Here is a 15,255-nt window from a genome sequence, read left to right as displayed (position 1 = left end):
ACGAATTGTAAGGTCAGTCCCAATAGTTATGTCTTTTCCATCATTAATCTGTTGTTTTTACCCCCCTCTTCAGGTATTTTGAGTTAGACTATGTCCTTTTAAGATTTCATTTTAATGAATTCTTACCATTTTGTTGTCTTGTATCTTTGTAAATTATCCCCTTTCGGCTCCTGTTCAGAAACTGCTTCGGTGTTCCTGTTATTTTACATGATTTGTGCGTCTTTGTTTCATTTATTGGATTCTCTAGGTATGGATGATTTTTTAGTACCAAAATTCCAAAAAAAGATTTTTTAAAGTTTTTAGTGCCTTTTTCAACCTGAAAATCTCTAGTTACTTATTAAGAAGCAGAATAAAATGAACTTCTTTCATCATCTTCTGGTGCTAATTGTAAAATACTTCTGAGATCTGGAATTTGGAGTCAAGTATAGTATGTGATTCTTTTTTTTTTTTTAGCCAATCCAGAAGAAAACCCTCCATCAGAAATTCTTGATTCTGTATCAGTGAAATTGACATATTTTACCTTTGCTTCACAGCTTAAGAGAGAAGTTCTTCTTTTCTCTTATGGATCTTAGACTATTATTAGGCTTTGAATCTTTATCATTGCTCCTAGATCTTTATTTTTGTTTTGAAACTTCCATTTAGACTATATGTTATATAGCTGTGTATCATTTTCAGGTCTTCTGGAGTTGTGGGTGATTTTTCTTAATTTTCCCAAACTTAAATGTGTTAAATCATCCAGATGAATTCATTTGTTCTGATTCCATGTTCACTGAAATTAAAAAAAAAAACTTTTTAAATTAACCATAATTTAGGTTATTGAGTAGCTTACTTTCTCTTAATGAAGAAATACATCTATTGCTCATCTCAACAAAACCATGAAAGTTGATTTTATTGCACACATGTTTTATAACAGGAAATACCTCATACAGATGCCAGTCTTCTTAAACGTATCACACTTTCATGTGGGTAAATAAAGGAGGCTGACATTCTGGGAAGGGCCAGAAAAAGATGAAAACTTGTCTCCCTAAGGAAATAAGGCAATTAAAAGGGAAAAAAAATTAACTGTAGAAAAATAATGGTAGAAAGTAACAATGTTGTTGAACATATAACTTCACTTGTTAGATTGGTGCAAGAAGTAATTGCAGAAAATAATTGCTGTTTTGCATTCTTGAACTTTACCATTGATATTGGAATACATTCTTAAATGTGATTGTTATACATCATTTTAATGCGCATTTTTTCTTATTAATGACTCATTACTTACTGTTTATTTTATATGTATTTTAGACTAGGGAATTGATGTTAGAGAAAAAACAAATTTGAATGATTTTCTTATTCAAGTTCACAACGAGTTGTAAAGCAGTTCACAACATCATCCGTGCATTTGGCCCAGGAACTGCTAATGAAGGTACAGTGCAGTGGTGGTACAAGAAGCTTTGCAAAGGAAACTAGAGCCTTGAAGATAAGGAGTGCAGTGGCTGGCCGTTGAAAGTTGACAAGACCAACTGAGGATCATCAAAACTGATCCTCTTAAAACTACACAAGTTGTTGCTGAAGAATTCAGTGTCAACCATTCTACAGTCATTCAAAATTTGAAGCAAATTGGAAAAGTGAAAAACCTTGATAAATGAGTGCCTCATTAGTTAACCCAGAAATTTTAAAAATTGTCCTTTTGAAGTGTTGTCTTATCTTATTCCATTTAACAACAACAAACAATTTCTTAATCGGATTATGACGTGTGATGAAAAGTGATTTTGTACGACAGCTGCTGACATCAGCTCAGTGGTTGCATCAAGAAGAAGCTCCAAAGCACTTCCCAAAGCCAAACTTGCACCAAAAAAGGATCATGTCACTGTTTGGTGGTCTGCTGACCGTCTGGTCCACAACAGCTTTCTGAATCCCAGTGATGAAACCATCACATTGGAGAAATATGCTCAGCAAACTGATGAGATACCTGCAGATCTGCATCACCTACAGCCAGCATTGGTCAAGAGAAAGGACCCAGTTCTTCTTCACAACAATGCCTGACCACATGTCACACAACCCACGCTTCAAAAGTTGAATGTACTGGGCTGTGAAGTTTTGGCTCATTCAGCTGATCTCTTGCCAACCAACTACCACTTCTTAAAGCATCTTGACAACTTTTTGCAGGAAAAATGCTTCTACAACCAGCAGGATGCAAAAATGCTTTCCAAGAGTTTGTTGAATCTTGAGCTCAGGTTTTTATGGTACAGGAATAAACAAACATATCTATCGTTTGCAAAAATGTGTTGATTGTAATGGTTCCTGTTTTGGTTAATGAAGATGTGTTTGATAGTTATAATGATTTTAAATTCTGGGTCCAAGCTGCAATTACTTTTTCACCAACCTAATACTTGTGATACTTTGCATAATTGTTTCAAGAGTTGAAACATTTCGAAGTGTGGTGGTCAGAAAGGGGAAGATTATCAATTTTTAAATGTTTCATGAAAGAAATGCTTTTGAGGTAATATGACTTTTTAAAACAACTAATATATAATTTGAGGAAAAGTGTGAATATGATGACTTTCTGTTCTTTGTAACTTGTTTGTTAGGAATTAAGTGTAATTTTTGCATATAAAATTTCCTTTTAAAATTATGTGAAAATTGTTAGTAGTAGAGACCATAAGGATTATAGGTAAATAGCTAATTTATAGTTATCTTTATTTTAAAGTGACTATTTTCTAACAAAGTTTTATCAACTACTACTATGAATTTTAAATCTTGCTATCATGAATAAAAGTGCAGAATTGTATGCTTATTGTTTTCCTTTTTACAATTTCCTGTGTATAGTTAAAAAGTAAAAATAAATGAACTTTTTATATTTTTAGGCTCGGATAGCATTTTTGCAAGGAGAAAGAAAAGGTCAAGAAAACTTGAAGAAGGATTTAGTAAGAAGAATAAAGATGTTAGAGTATGCATTAAAACAAGAAAGGTAGGTGTCCCTTATTTTCTTGCATGAATAAAAGTATAACTATTATTCTCACATGTTATTGTACAGTGTATTTGAAAACTCTGAAAGATATAAAGATTTGCCCAAAATAAAGGATGATATTTTGATTCGATCATTACATGGCAAAAAAAAAAGATTAAAATCTTTAAATTGAAGTAATATATTTTTTTGTAGAGTCTAAGTTTCGGGGGTTTTTTTGCCCTTTTTTTTTTTTTTTTTTAAACAAATTAAGAAAAAGTTATCTTTACTTGGGTGTATACCTTATTTGGATAATTTTTTTTTTTTCTTGTACATGCAGTGTATTTTTTTCCTCTATCTTGTTTGCAACTAAAGTTTAAAGAAACTGACATTCATATGATTTTTTAAAATTTGTCATTGAAGAAATATATACCAGTAGTTATTAAACTGTGTAGAAAGGAAAATAAAACTTTTTTTTTCTTTCAACAATTTATTATTAAATTTTCAGGGCAAAATATCACAAATTAAAATATGGCACAGAACTGAACCAAGGTGACTTGAAAATGCCAACCTTTGAATCAGGTAAACTTGATTCTTCTGTTAATCTCTGCCCTCCATCCTAGAAAAACTTGTTTAAGCTCACTTTTGTTAACAGGCATGTTCTCTTTACCTCCGTTTTGCTTTGATAGCATTGGTTACTTAAATAACTATTATAATGCATTCTAGAATTTGAGGGAAAATAATAAATGAATAAAAGTTTCATCTACCTCCTCATCAATCCTGAAGTTATTTGTCTTATTTTTCTTGTTTTGAAACCTCTGTAAAACTGGATGTATATTTGGTCACAATTAGAAGTGAAAGGGAATGAGTAACTCTCTGTACCACTTGTAGGCGATTTTTGTTTGATTCTACTTAAGCTTGTGTGTGTTAGTTGCTCAGTTGTGTCTGGCTCTCTGAGACCCCATGGACTGTGGCCCACCACAGTCCTCTGTCCATAGAATTTTCCAGGCAAGAACACTGGAGTGGATTGCCAGTCTCTTCTCCAGGGGATCGTCCCAACCCAGGAGTCGGACTCTCCTCTCCTGCACTGCAGTCAGATTCTTCACTGTCTGAGCCACCAAGAAACCCCTACATAAACTTAATTTTGTATTATTAAAAAGTTAACTGTTTTTTCGTAGAGAAGCTGTGATTAACTCAGTTTAGTCCTAAAGGAATTAGAAATTTGAATTTGGGGACTATGGAGGCAGCCAGATAAAGACACAAGAAGGAAAACGTTTTCTCCAGTTGACCTTACTCTTTACTAAAATAGTGAGTGTAAGAGTAGAATGTGATGAACAATTATGCAGGGAAGAGAAAAGCTGGATATAAGAAAAGGCTAACAGTTCACTGTTTATTTTAGGGTTTCATATGATTGCAATTTGAGTAGACTAAAAGTTTAATAAGGAACGAGTCTTTTGATTTATATAATATTTGGGTATATTACTATAATTTTCTTTTTCTGATATATATATATAGAGAGAGAGCCCATTTATATATGCATTTTGCTAGTGCAAGCAAACTGAATTCTATACTGTTCTTGACTGCTGGTTACTAAGATAAGGAAAAACGATGTCTTCATTTGAATATACAAATTTTCTCTTCTGTAGTTGCTTTCTTATTGTTCAGTCACTCAGTCATAGCTATGTCTTTTGTGACCCCGTGGATGGAGCCCACCAGGCTCCTCTGCCCATGGGATTTCCCAGGCAAGAATATTGGAGTGGGTTGCCATTTCCTACTCCAGAGGATCTTCCCAACCCAGAGGTCAGACCTGCATATTCTGTAAGTCCCCTGCATTGTAGGTGGATTCTTTATCACTGAGCCACCAGGAAAGTTATAGTTGCTTTCATACCTAATAAAGTTAAAGCATATTTAATAGGGAAAATAAGAAAAGTATGAATTTTTATTTTTACAGTTAAATGTTATAATAGATTTGTAAAAATTTAGCTGATTGGCTTTTACTTTAATATTGAGTACTTGGCAGAAACACCCTATATGTACAATCTTCAGTTGATTTATTTTTAGGTCTTCTCCACTTACCAGTTTTAGCACCACACCGTATCTTCCTGTCTTCCCTGATGGCTCAGAGAGTAAAGAACTTGCCTGGAGTGCAAGTTCGATCCCTGGGTTGGAAAGATCCCCTGGAGAAGGGAATGGCAACCTAGTCCAGTATTGTTGGAGAATTCCACGGACAGAGGAGCCTGGTGGGCTATAGTTGATGGGGTCACAGAGTCAGACACAACTGAGTGACTAACAGAGACACACACACTTATTTTCCTAGTTGTTGTCATATATAAAATTAAGAGAGTAAGATAGTAGTGGCATGGGTTTCCTTTGATCTAGCTTGTAAGTGGTTATGAAGACTCACTCTGATGAGTCAGGGACAAGATTGCGTCTTCCTTGGAAAAGCGACAGTAAGTGATATAAGATGTGAAACCTGTATATTTTCAGTAATACTTTCTTTACCATAGCAGTCCTACCATAGTTTGAGGGAGTACAGTGGTTCACCACAGAGGAAACTTGATGCCTTCGTAGCTTTCCTTTAACTCATTTTCTTTCTAATATGGCTAAAGTAGTCAGAAAATAGTCACTTTCTTTGTTTCGCCTGTGCTGTGTTGTGTGGCTTGCAGGATTAGTTCCCTAACCAGGTATTGATCCTGGGCCCTGGCATTGGAAGCGCTGAGTCCTAGCCAATCCCCTGGACTGCCAGGAAATCCCCTGCTTTCTGTAACTTGAGGACTGTTCTCCTTATTTGGTCTGTGTAAATGTGAAGAGGCTAGTTGCAGCCCCATTGTTCCTAAAGCTAGAGTCACAGTTGGCTAACTGGTTTTGGTGCAAGTTTGTATAAAGTCAAGTCATTAGCAGATAATCTCTCCTGCCCACAGCAGAAATAGGATAAAGACACATCTGTTTTTATCTGTATAAAGTGAAAGGGGCTCAGTCGTGCAACCCCATGGACTATACAGTCCATAGAATTCTCCAGGCCAGAATACTAGAGTGGGTAGCCTTTCCCTTCTGCAGGGCACCTTCCCAATGTGAACTTAAATATTAAACTTCCTTAAATTGAAGAGTAAAATAGCATCTTGAGTATTTTATTTATAGGGGCCACAATGATAACAAAATAAATTATTTTTACTGATGTAGAAAAGCTACTCAGGATATTTAATGGAAAACAGACAAAGGAATGGGCAGAAATACACCGTGCCGACAACAGGACAAAATTATTTATGTCAAAGTATAGATAGAGATAAACACTGAATCAGTATTGCCTTTTTTATACTCAAATCAAAATGTTAAAGGAAGATGTACAAAATACTGTTTTAAGAGAAGCACAAGATGTTTGTGTTTTTATACACTTGTCCAAGTAATACCAATACATATATCCTAAACTTAACCCTATAAAAGAATATGTATCCAGTTCTGTAAAGAACTCCTATTTCCCTCCATTTTGGGGAAGATTCTAAAACAGGAGAAATAGGGACAAAAAGACTTGAAAAGTCACTAATAAAAGAAATGGCCAGTAAGTATATGGAATGATGCTCAAATGTATTAGTTATTGAGGAAATGGAACTTAAAACCACAATACATTACCTATCACAATGGTGAAAGGAGAAAAAATGTCTTTTTTTTTTTTTTTTCAGTGTTGCTGAGGGTGTGGATCAGCCAGGAATTTTGCACCTACTGGTATTGGAATTCTAAATTGATAAAACTGCTCTGAAAGTGATGTCAATACAAATTTCCCCCACTATCCAAAAATAGAACATTCCCGTTCATAAGCCAAGGTGACATAAGGCAAAGGTGTAATTTACCTTTGGACACATCTTGCTAATGGTGCACAAAATAAATGAAGATAAAGCCCAGGTGTGGGGCTCAGTATGGAGCTTGGTGGTGCCTCTCCTGCTGCTTGTGGTGCGTGCTGCCATTTTTCATCAGCTCACTGCAAAACAAATGCTAAAGAGGCTGTTTTCCTTTCTAACCTTTTTTCATAAAAAGTGAAAAAGGTCTCTGAATTTTTTTTTCAGTTAGGCTAGTGAAAACAGGTATTACACATGCAGGTCTTTCAAAAAAGTGATGTGAGAGCTTTGCTGGTGGTCTAGTTGGTTGAGAATCTGCCCGCCAGTGCGCAGGGGTCATGGGTTCCATCGCTGGTCCAGGAAATGACCACATGCTGCACATCTGCTGAGCCTGTGTGCCACAGTTACTGAGCCCCCACACTGCAGCTGCTGAAACCCATGTGCCCATAGCCTGCGTTCTGCACCAAGAGAAGCCTAAGCACCATGATGAAGAGGAGCTCCCACTCGCTGCAACTAGAGAAAGCCCGTCCGTATACAGTGAGGAAGACCCAGCACAACCAGAAATAAATCTTTAAACAAGAAAAAAAGTGAAGTGACATAAAGCTTTTGAAAAGTGGAAGATAACTGTATTGCTAAAGGGAACACAAGCATGTCCTATGGTACAGTAATTCCACTCCTTGAAATGTTCATCACAAGGCTTGTGTAAGAATGTTCATAGTATTATTACTTTTAATAATTGCAAACTGGAAACAACTCATATGTTCTCTATTGATAGGATAGATAAGTATTTTGTGGTATTTTAGTGTAAGAAAATGTTATTTAGCAAGAAAAGTAAGTAAATTATAATCAAACTGATGGATAAATAGCATCACTGACTCAGTGGATATGAATTTGGGCAAACTCCGGGAGATAGTAAAGGACAGGGAAGCCTGGGGTGCTGCAGTCCTTGGAGTCGCCGAGTCGGCCACAACTTAGCAACTGAACAACAAACCTGACAGCTTCCACTTTCTCCCCTTCTGTTTGCCATGAAGTGAAGGGACCAGATGCCGTGATCTTAGTTTTTTAATGTTGAATTTCAGGCCAGTTTTTTCACTCTCTTCTTTGACTCTTTAGACGATGTAGTCAAGACTGGTTTTTCCAGTAGTCATGTACGGATGTGAGAGTTGGACCATAAAGAAGGCTGAGCAAAAAAAAAAAAAATATGAAGGCTGAGCACTAAAGAATTGATGCTTTTGTGCTGGAGAAGACTCTTGAGTGTCTCCCTTGGGTTGCAAGGAGATCAAACCAGTCAATCCTGAAGGAAATCAACCCTAAATATTCACTAGAAGAACTAATGCTAAAGCTATAATACTTTGGACACCTGATGTGAAAATCTGACTCACTGTAAAAGAGCCAACTCATTTGAAAAGACCCTGATGCTGGGAAAGATTGAAGGCAAAAGGGGAAAGGGGCAGCAGAGAACGAGATGGTTAGATAGTGTCACTGACTCAGTGGACATGAATTTGAGCAAATTCTGGGAGATAGTGGAGGATGGAGGAGCCTGGCATGCTGCGGTCGATGGAGTTGCAAAGAGTTGGACAGGACTTAGCAAATGAACAGCAAACTTGACAACATGAGTGGGTCACATAAAATTTTGAAAATTGATATAAATGGTTTCATATAGATCAAAGTCAAAAGTTAACCTGTGCTGAGAAACCAGGGTAGTGTTGATACTTTCTAGGGAGTATCTAGTGAGTTGGAAAAGGGCATTTTGGGGGGCACCCCAGTTTTCTGGGGTGCTGATGGTGTTTTGTTTCTTAATCTCTGTACTGGTTACATGTGCGTGTTCAAAAATTCATTGAACTATATGTGCTTGGGTGTACTCAAGAATATCCTTTAGCAACAGTGAAAACGAGCCAAATTTCAACAATAAGGGACTGGTTAAATAGGTATATACTCTCTATAAAATACTATATAATTACGTGATGTTAATCTATATTTATTGTGATACAGTGTTTAAGATCTATTAAGTGTTAAAAGCAGCTTGTAGTGCAGTTTAGGTCACGCTTTTTTTTTTTTAATTTGAGGAGTGGAGAAGCTCACATATGTTATCTTCAGATAGAAAATATGGAATAAGAAAATCTCAAATATTAACACTCTCAGTGATGGGATTTGGGTCAATTACATTCTTTTTTAAAATGTATTCTTTTGGCCAATGATTTTATGTTATATGTGATTTAAAAATAAAATGGTATAAATAGGAAAAAGTCATAAAAAATGGGGGCTATAAGAAGGAGATAATTCTAGAAATTATAGATATATCTACATATAGGGGAAGAATGAGAGGATACTAATAATGGATTGTTAGGGCTAGAGAAGTTATGCCTTCAAAGAATATTTGAATTCCTGCCAATAACTATTTGTTCACATGACTCTGAGGAATCTAGGAGACTAATGACAGTAAGCCATGGTAAGAGTTTTTAACATTCACTGTGAGTGCTTGTCGTCTGTGGCCCTATATTCTTGCTTTATCTTCATTTTTATAATGGGAAATTACAGGAAACTATTTCTATATCATTAGTGCCAATAAAGTATTAAGAACCACTCTGGAGATACTTGTTGAGAAGTTAACTCACCTGAAGTTACACTGTATCATTAAACTCTTTTTTTAATGTATACACTGTTACCTGAGAATAAAATATGACTTTTTACATACAGTAAAAATGTTTTCTGGTTTAACTTTTTGTTCTAAAAATGAAACTGACTCTATTGAGTCTTGTATAGACTTAGCATCTACTGATACAAACTCTAAGTTACTCATTTTATACACACACACACACCCAGTTTCTTAACAGTGTTGATTTATGTAAATAGTAAATATTTTAAATTTCAGAAGCATTCAAATCAGCAGAATTCTGGTAGTAATTGATTTTAATAATATTTCAAATCCTGGGCTTTTGTTTTTTTAATTTCTTGTAGTAATAGTAATATACACTTGGCTTTTCCCAATTTTAAAACAAGGAGAATGGTGCTTAAGTGTTTGGTATCAGGATAAACAGTTAAAATGAATAACCCATGGTAAACACTCAATAAAAGTTAATTTTCTTATATCCTTTATAAAATATTTTGGTATGTTTTTGTGGACTTTATGATAACTTTGGCAGCATTATCAGGAGTTGAAGTAACATGTATGAAACTTGTCTTGTTTTGTTGTTGTTATTAATTTTTAGAAGAAACCAAAGACACAGAGGCTCCCACAGCACCTCAGAATAGCCAGTTAACGTGGAAGCAAGGCAGACAACTGTTAAGACAGTGAGTAATGGTTCATTTTCAGCTTTAAGGATTTAGGTATGAAAGTGTTTACTCAGTCACTTGGCAAGTGAAAATTATTTAATGATAGTGGGACAATGTGTATAGCTCTCATATTGTTTCTTTTTTGTTTTGTTAGATTTTGAATCTTTTTGAAGTTTGCATCCTCTGAATGTTTCTTTAAACATTTCTCAGAATGATCTTATTTTCTTATTTGTGGAATAGAATGTCAGAAACAATAGGGAATTCATACTTATGTACACACTCATTCCTGTCACTGCAAAATTCACATATTTGGTTTTAAGTGAGATTGTGACTGGTTTAGAGAAGGAATTTAACTGGTTGTCAGAAACTTTTCAGCGCTGGCTTGCTTATATTTACTTGAATTTTTGAGGAACATTATTGATATTTTAATTCTTTGCTCTATTAGAAGTACTTCTGTGGCAAATCTTTTTACTATCAATTAGAATAAATAAAACAAAGATTCATTTGTTCTTTTCCCTTGTGTTTGGAAAACTTTGGTACTTGAATGCACCTGAAATCTTAGGTAACTTGTAATTATTCACCCTTCTCAAACCTAGGTATCTTTACCTTTGCTTCAGTAACCCAGTGAAGTGTGGTCCGACCTTTGGTCTTATTATATCTGACAGTTCGTATTCCACTTCTCTTAACCTGGTTCCCCTGTTACTTGCCCTCTGATCTGATTTTGACTGCTTCATTTTCCATATCTCCTCCACCAGTGGTTGGTTTGATTTTGTTTTTTTCTTGTGGTAGGGTTTTTTTTTCTTTTTGTTACTTCGTTAGCTCCTGCTTAGACCCCATGATCCTTTACCCTTTTGCCAGTACCCTTAGCTTTCTTGCTGCCAACTTGTTACCCCTCCTCGTCCCACCAGTCATTTTACTATACCTACCTGGAGGATCTCAGCCCTAGTTCAGTCATACTATCTGTTGCTTCTGTTTCTGATTAATTCTTGGAGAAAAGTCATAGAATTGTGTGAATGCCATTACACATGCATGGTTTCCTGTCCAAACATTTCATGGAGCCTTTTTCCATATCCCTTGTCATCTCTTGCTCCTGTTGCCCTCAGTTTGCGCTCCTAAACTTGCACTGCATCTCAACCCATTCTTCCTTACTCTCATTAGAGCACCTTAGGTTCTATTTCACTGAAAATATGAAGGCTATCAGGTGAGAACTCTTCACTTCTTGCTTTTCTTTTTGTAAATGTATTTAAACCTCGTATTTATAATCTCAGTTTCTAATGTTCTATTCAGAGAAATTTTTATCAATCTGAACTCTTGGTGACTAAAATCCAAGTTTTAATAAAAACAGATTATTGCTTGGAAGGATGCTAGGGTAGCTAGCTGAGTTAAGGGAAGTGCTGATTGATTAAGAGTTGGGAACACAAGAGCTGGAGCATCACTTGAGGATTTCTCAGGGAGTGGAGCATCCAGGATATGATCTGAAATTCTTCATTTTCTACTCCTCTGTGTATCAGTTTTATTCTTTTCTCCTGAAAACCACTTCTCTCCAAATAACAGAGGATCCCTTGTTTTATTAAGAATACTTTCTGAGGATTAAATTTGTCTTCACTTGATTGAATAACTACCAAGTCAGTTGTTTTTACCTGGTTTGTTTAAGATTTTGATGGCCTACTAAGACCAGATGGTTAGAATGTGGAGTTGTTATTTCCCACCCCCTCCAAAGAGGACCACATTTTTTAGAAGAGTTTGATGGCTCTAGGGAAAACAGGTACACAGAATTTCTCACATAAATGCCTAATCCCATTGTCTGGCTTCATAGTCTGTCTCTTTTTACCTTTCTCTAAAAATAGTTTATGTGAATAGTTTTCTTTGTTCATTTCTCAGCTAGTTTTCCATTTTCATATTTCCCTGAAGCTTCTATCACAAACATATTTATGAGACCCTTTTGTTCACTTGATCCTTTGGAAATACTTGACATAAACTCCTCATTTCTTTTTGAAACTCAGTTTTTCTTACTTTCATGAAGTTACTTTTTGCTGGTTTTGTTTTTTAACCCTAATTTCTCATATTCTTTCCTTTGATTTTCCTTTGTGCTTTTCTTTTCCAGCTTTTTTGTCCCCAAGCTTTCTGTTTTTATTTATGCTTTTTCTCTGGGTAACTTCATTTAAATTCATGGCTTCAAATATCACCAAACACTAATGACTCCCAAATCTGTACACCCAGTCCATTCTTTTCTGAGCTTTTGACCTTTCTTATCACTGTACCTAATAAATGTTATCACTTTGATAGGTACTACATGATTATTTGATGGGTACCCTGTAAAACCAGATTCTGGCCCTTTATTACTCATTTTATTGAGTAGAATCACCATTCAGTCATCTCAGCTAGAAACCTGAAAAATTTCCAAAATTCTCATCTTAATTTACTGCTATAGTTACTTTTGTAGCAAGTTACTTGGGTTTTCGCTTATTTTTCTCACATTTTTTTCTCTTCTCCAGTTTTAACTTCTTGCTGTGTTAGTGTCCTAACCAGTCAGTGTCCCTGTCTTTAGCTTTCACTTAGAAATCTTTTGTTATTTTGTCAGTAATATATAAGGCTTCTTTTTAACATCTTCCCTTAGGCTGTCAAATATCAGTACTTTGGTAAGAAATTTTAAAATTTGTCACACAAACTCATTCATTACCCATTATCTGTATTTTAGGTCTCATAGTAGGTCCTTGTTCGGTAACCTGGTTTAGCTAGGAAGGAAAGTTTGAAAACCACAGGTCTACAGGACTGCAATGAGATCTTAGATCTTAGAAGGAGAACTGAACTACCCATTAACCTCTCGCTAAGAGTCAAGCTTTCAAGGTGGCCTATCATTGTTCACAGGTTTAGCTCTATTCATCTTTTACAACTTTCTGGAATTTTTTTTTTTTTTTTTTAAGTAATACATATGATCGGCTCCTAAAAGCTCTAGGGCTTTTTAGGCTTCAGGATGATTGGCTCTTAATTAGTATTAGCTGTCTATATGCTTTCTCAATTAAGTTTTGGTTTGTAATCAGCCCTTTAAAAAAAAAAACAAAAACTTGAACTAGTCTATAGAGAAGAAAGGTATTAAGGAAAGGAAGAGTATATTTTGGAGTGTTATGGAATTTTAAAAATCCTCTGATGTGATTTTCATTTAACGAGTTTGCAGGTATTAACAAAGTATGGGATTTAATATTTTTAATTTTCTCTTATAGATACCTTCAGGAAGTAGGTTATACAGATACAATATTAGATGTACGGTCTCAGCGGGTAAGATCATTACTTGGACTGTCCAATTCAGAACCAAATGGATCAGTAGAGACAAAGAATTTAGAACAGATCCTGAATGGAGGTGAATCTCCTAAGCAAAAAGGACAAGAAATCAAAAGGTATGAACTATACTTATTTGTTGTTGCTCAGTCGCTGAGTTGTGTCCAACTTTTTGCAACTCCTTGGATTGCACTACGCCAGGCTTCCCTGTCCTTCACTGTCTCCTGGAGCTTGCTGAAACTCATGTTCATTGTGTCATTGATGCCATCCAACATTCTCATCCTCTGTTGCCCCCTTCTCCTCCTGCCCTCAATCTTTCCCAGCATCAGAATGTTTTCCGCTGAGTCTACTCTTGGCATCAGGTGGCCAAAGTATTGGAGCTTCAGCGTCAGTTCTTCCATTGAATATTCAGGGTTGATTTCCTTTAGGAAAGACTGTTTTGATCTCCTTGCTATCCAAGGGACTCTCAAGAGTCTTCTCCAGGACCACAATTCGAAAGCATCAGTTCTTGAGTGCATAGGTTAACATTTGTATAACAGGCATTATGAATCTCTTTAGCTTTTTGTTACTATTGTTAACAATTTTTAAAGCATGCAGAGGCTCATCTTTGGTGGGCTAGTAGCTAAATCTCCATGATCCCAATGCAGGGAGCCTTGGGATTGATCCCTAGTCAGGGAACTAGATCCCACATGCCACAACAAAGAGTTTGCATGCTGCAACTAAGACCTGGCACAGCCAAATAAATAAATAGATGCCTTTAAAAGAAACATGTAAAAAAAAAATTCTGTAAAAAAGAAGCATGTAAAATTCAGGTTTAAAATGTTTTTTCCTAAATGGAATAATGAACAGATAAACTTTTTATTTAGGCACTTTTTAAAATTTATGTATCTTGAAGTTTTGATGCCAAGAGAATGACTGAAGTATCTCTGAAATAGGTGCAAAATTAAAACTTGAGAGGGTAGCCTCCAACTAAAAAAATAATGAATGCAAAACAAAAAAACTTGAAAGGGATTTCATGTAGTTGAGAGTTATTTGAACACCTCGATTTTTAGATTTTTGTTAGAGTGTTTTGAATAAATTTTAATACTATGTGTAATGATTGTTCAGTCACTGTTGGGAAAGAAACAAGGCTTTGCATTGTGTTTGGACTCAGAAAGCTACCAGATATAGTTTAAAATTTTAATGTCTTTATTAAGATACAATTTGCCATAAATTTCACCTGTTGAAGGATATAAGTTTAACAGTTTTTAGAGTATTCACAAAGTTATTCAACCATTACCATAATCTAAGTTTTGAAAATTTTTATTGCTCCGTAAAGAAACCTTGTACTCATTAGCTGCCACGCCTCATCTTTCCTGTATACCTCTCACTCACCAGCCCTAGGCAACTGTTAATCTGCTTTGTCTCTGTAGATCTGCCTATTCTAGATATTTTGTGTAAATGGTTATTTTGTGCGTAGCTACTTTGCATTAGCATGGTGTTTTTAAAATCCACGTTATAGCGTGTGTGTCAGTGATTCATTTCTTTTGTTGCCAAGTGACACTCTTTTCTGTGGATATATCACATTTTGTTTATCCATTCTTTGTCCAACTCATGGGCTTACCCATTGGTTCCACATTTTGGAATAATGAATAATGCTGCTTTGAACATCAGTCTGGAAATATGGACATATGTTTTCAGGCTTCTTGAGTTTATACCTAGGAGTTGAATTGCTAAGTCATACAATAACTATGTGTTTACCTTTTTGATGAATTTCCAAATTCTTTTCCAAAGTGGCTGAACTATTGTACACTACCACCAGAAATGTATAAGAATTCTGGTTTCTCTGCATTCTCATCAACATGTCTACCAAATATACTTTTGACTATAGTACAGATTTGATAAATGCAAGTAGTCAAGCAAGTGGAACTTTTTTCACTTCTACCATTAGGTATTACCTTGAATTTC

The 15,255-nt window shown here is 35.4% G+C and overlaps 1 protein-coding gene across 6 annotated transcripts in view; it reads left to right on the top strand.

Annotated features, from left to right (window-relative positions):
* Positions 1-15,255, top strand: part of STRN3 (striatin 3) — a 98,747-nt gene that overhangs the window by 39,909 nt on the left and 43,583 nt on the right. For all 6 annotated transcript variants that reach the window (XM_061159068.1, XM_061159069.1, XM_061159070.1 and 3 more), the window contains exons 2-5: positions 2,850-2,953; positions 3,438-3,511; positions 9,969-10,050; positions 13,254-13,427. In XM_061159068.1, coding sequence (XP_061015051.1) covers positions 2,850-2,953; positions 3,438-3,511; positions 9,969-10,050; positions 13,254-13,427 — 434 coding nt within the window. The remainder of the gene's footprint in view (positions 1-2,849; positions 2,954-3,437; positions 3,512-9,968; positions 10,051-13,253; positions 13,428-15,255) is intronic.

Source organism: Dama dama, chromosome 13, assembly GCF_033118175.1.
Source record: "Dama dama isolate Ldn47 chromosome 13, ASM3311817v1, whole genome shotgun sequence".
Taxonomy (NCBI): domain Eukaryota; kingdom Metazoa; phylum Chordata; class Mammalia; order Artiodactyla; family Cervidae; genus Dama; species Dama dama.
The sequence above is the reverse complement of the archived record's forward strand: the minus strand, read 5'-3'. Positions and strand labels throughout refer to the sequence as shown.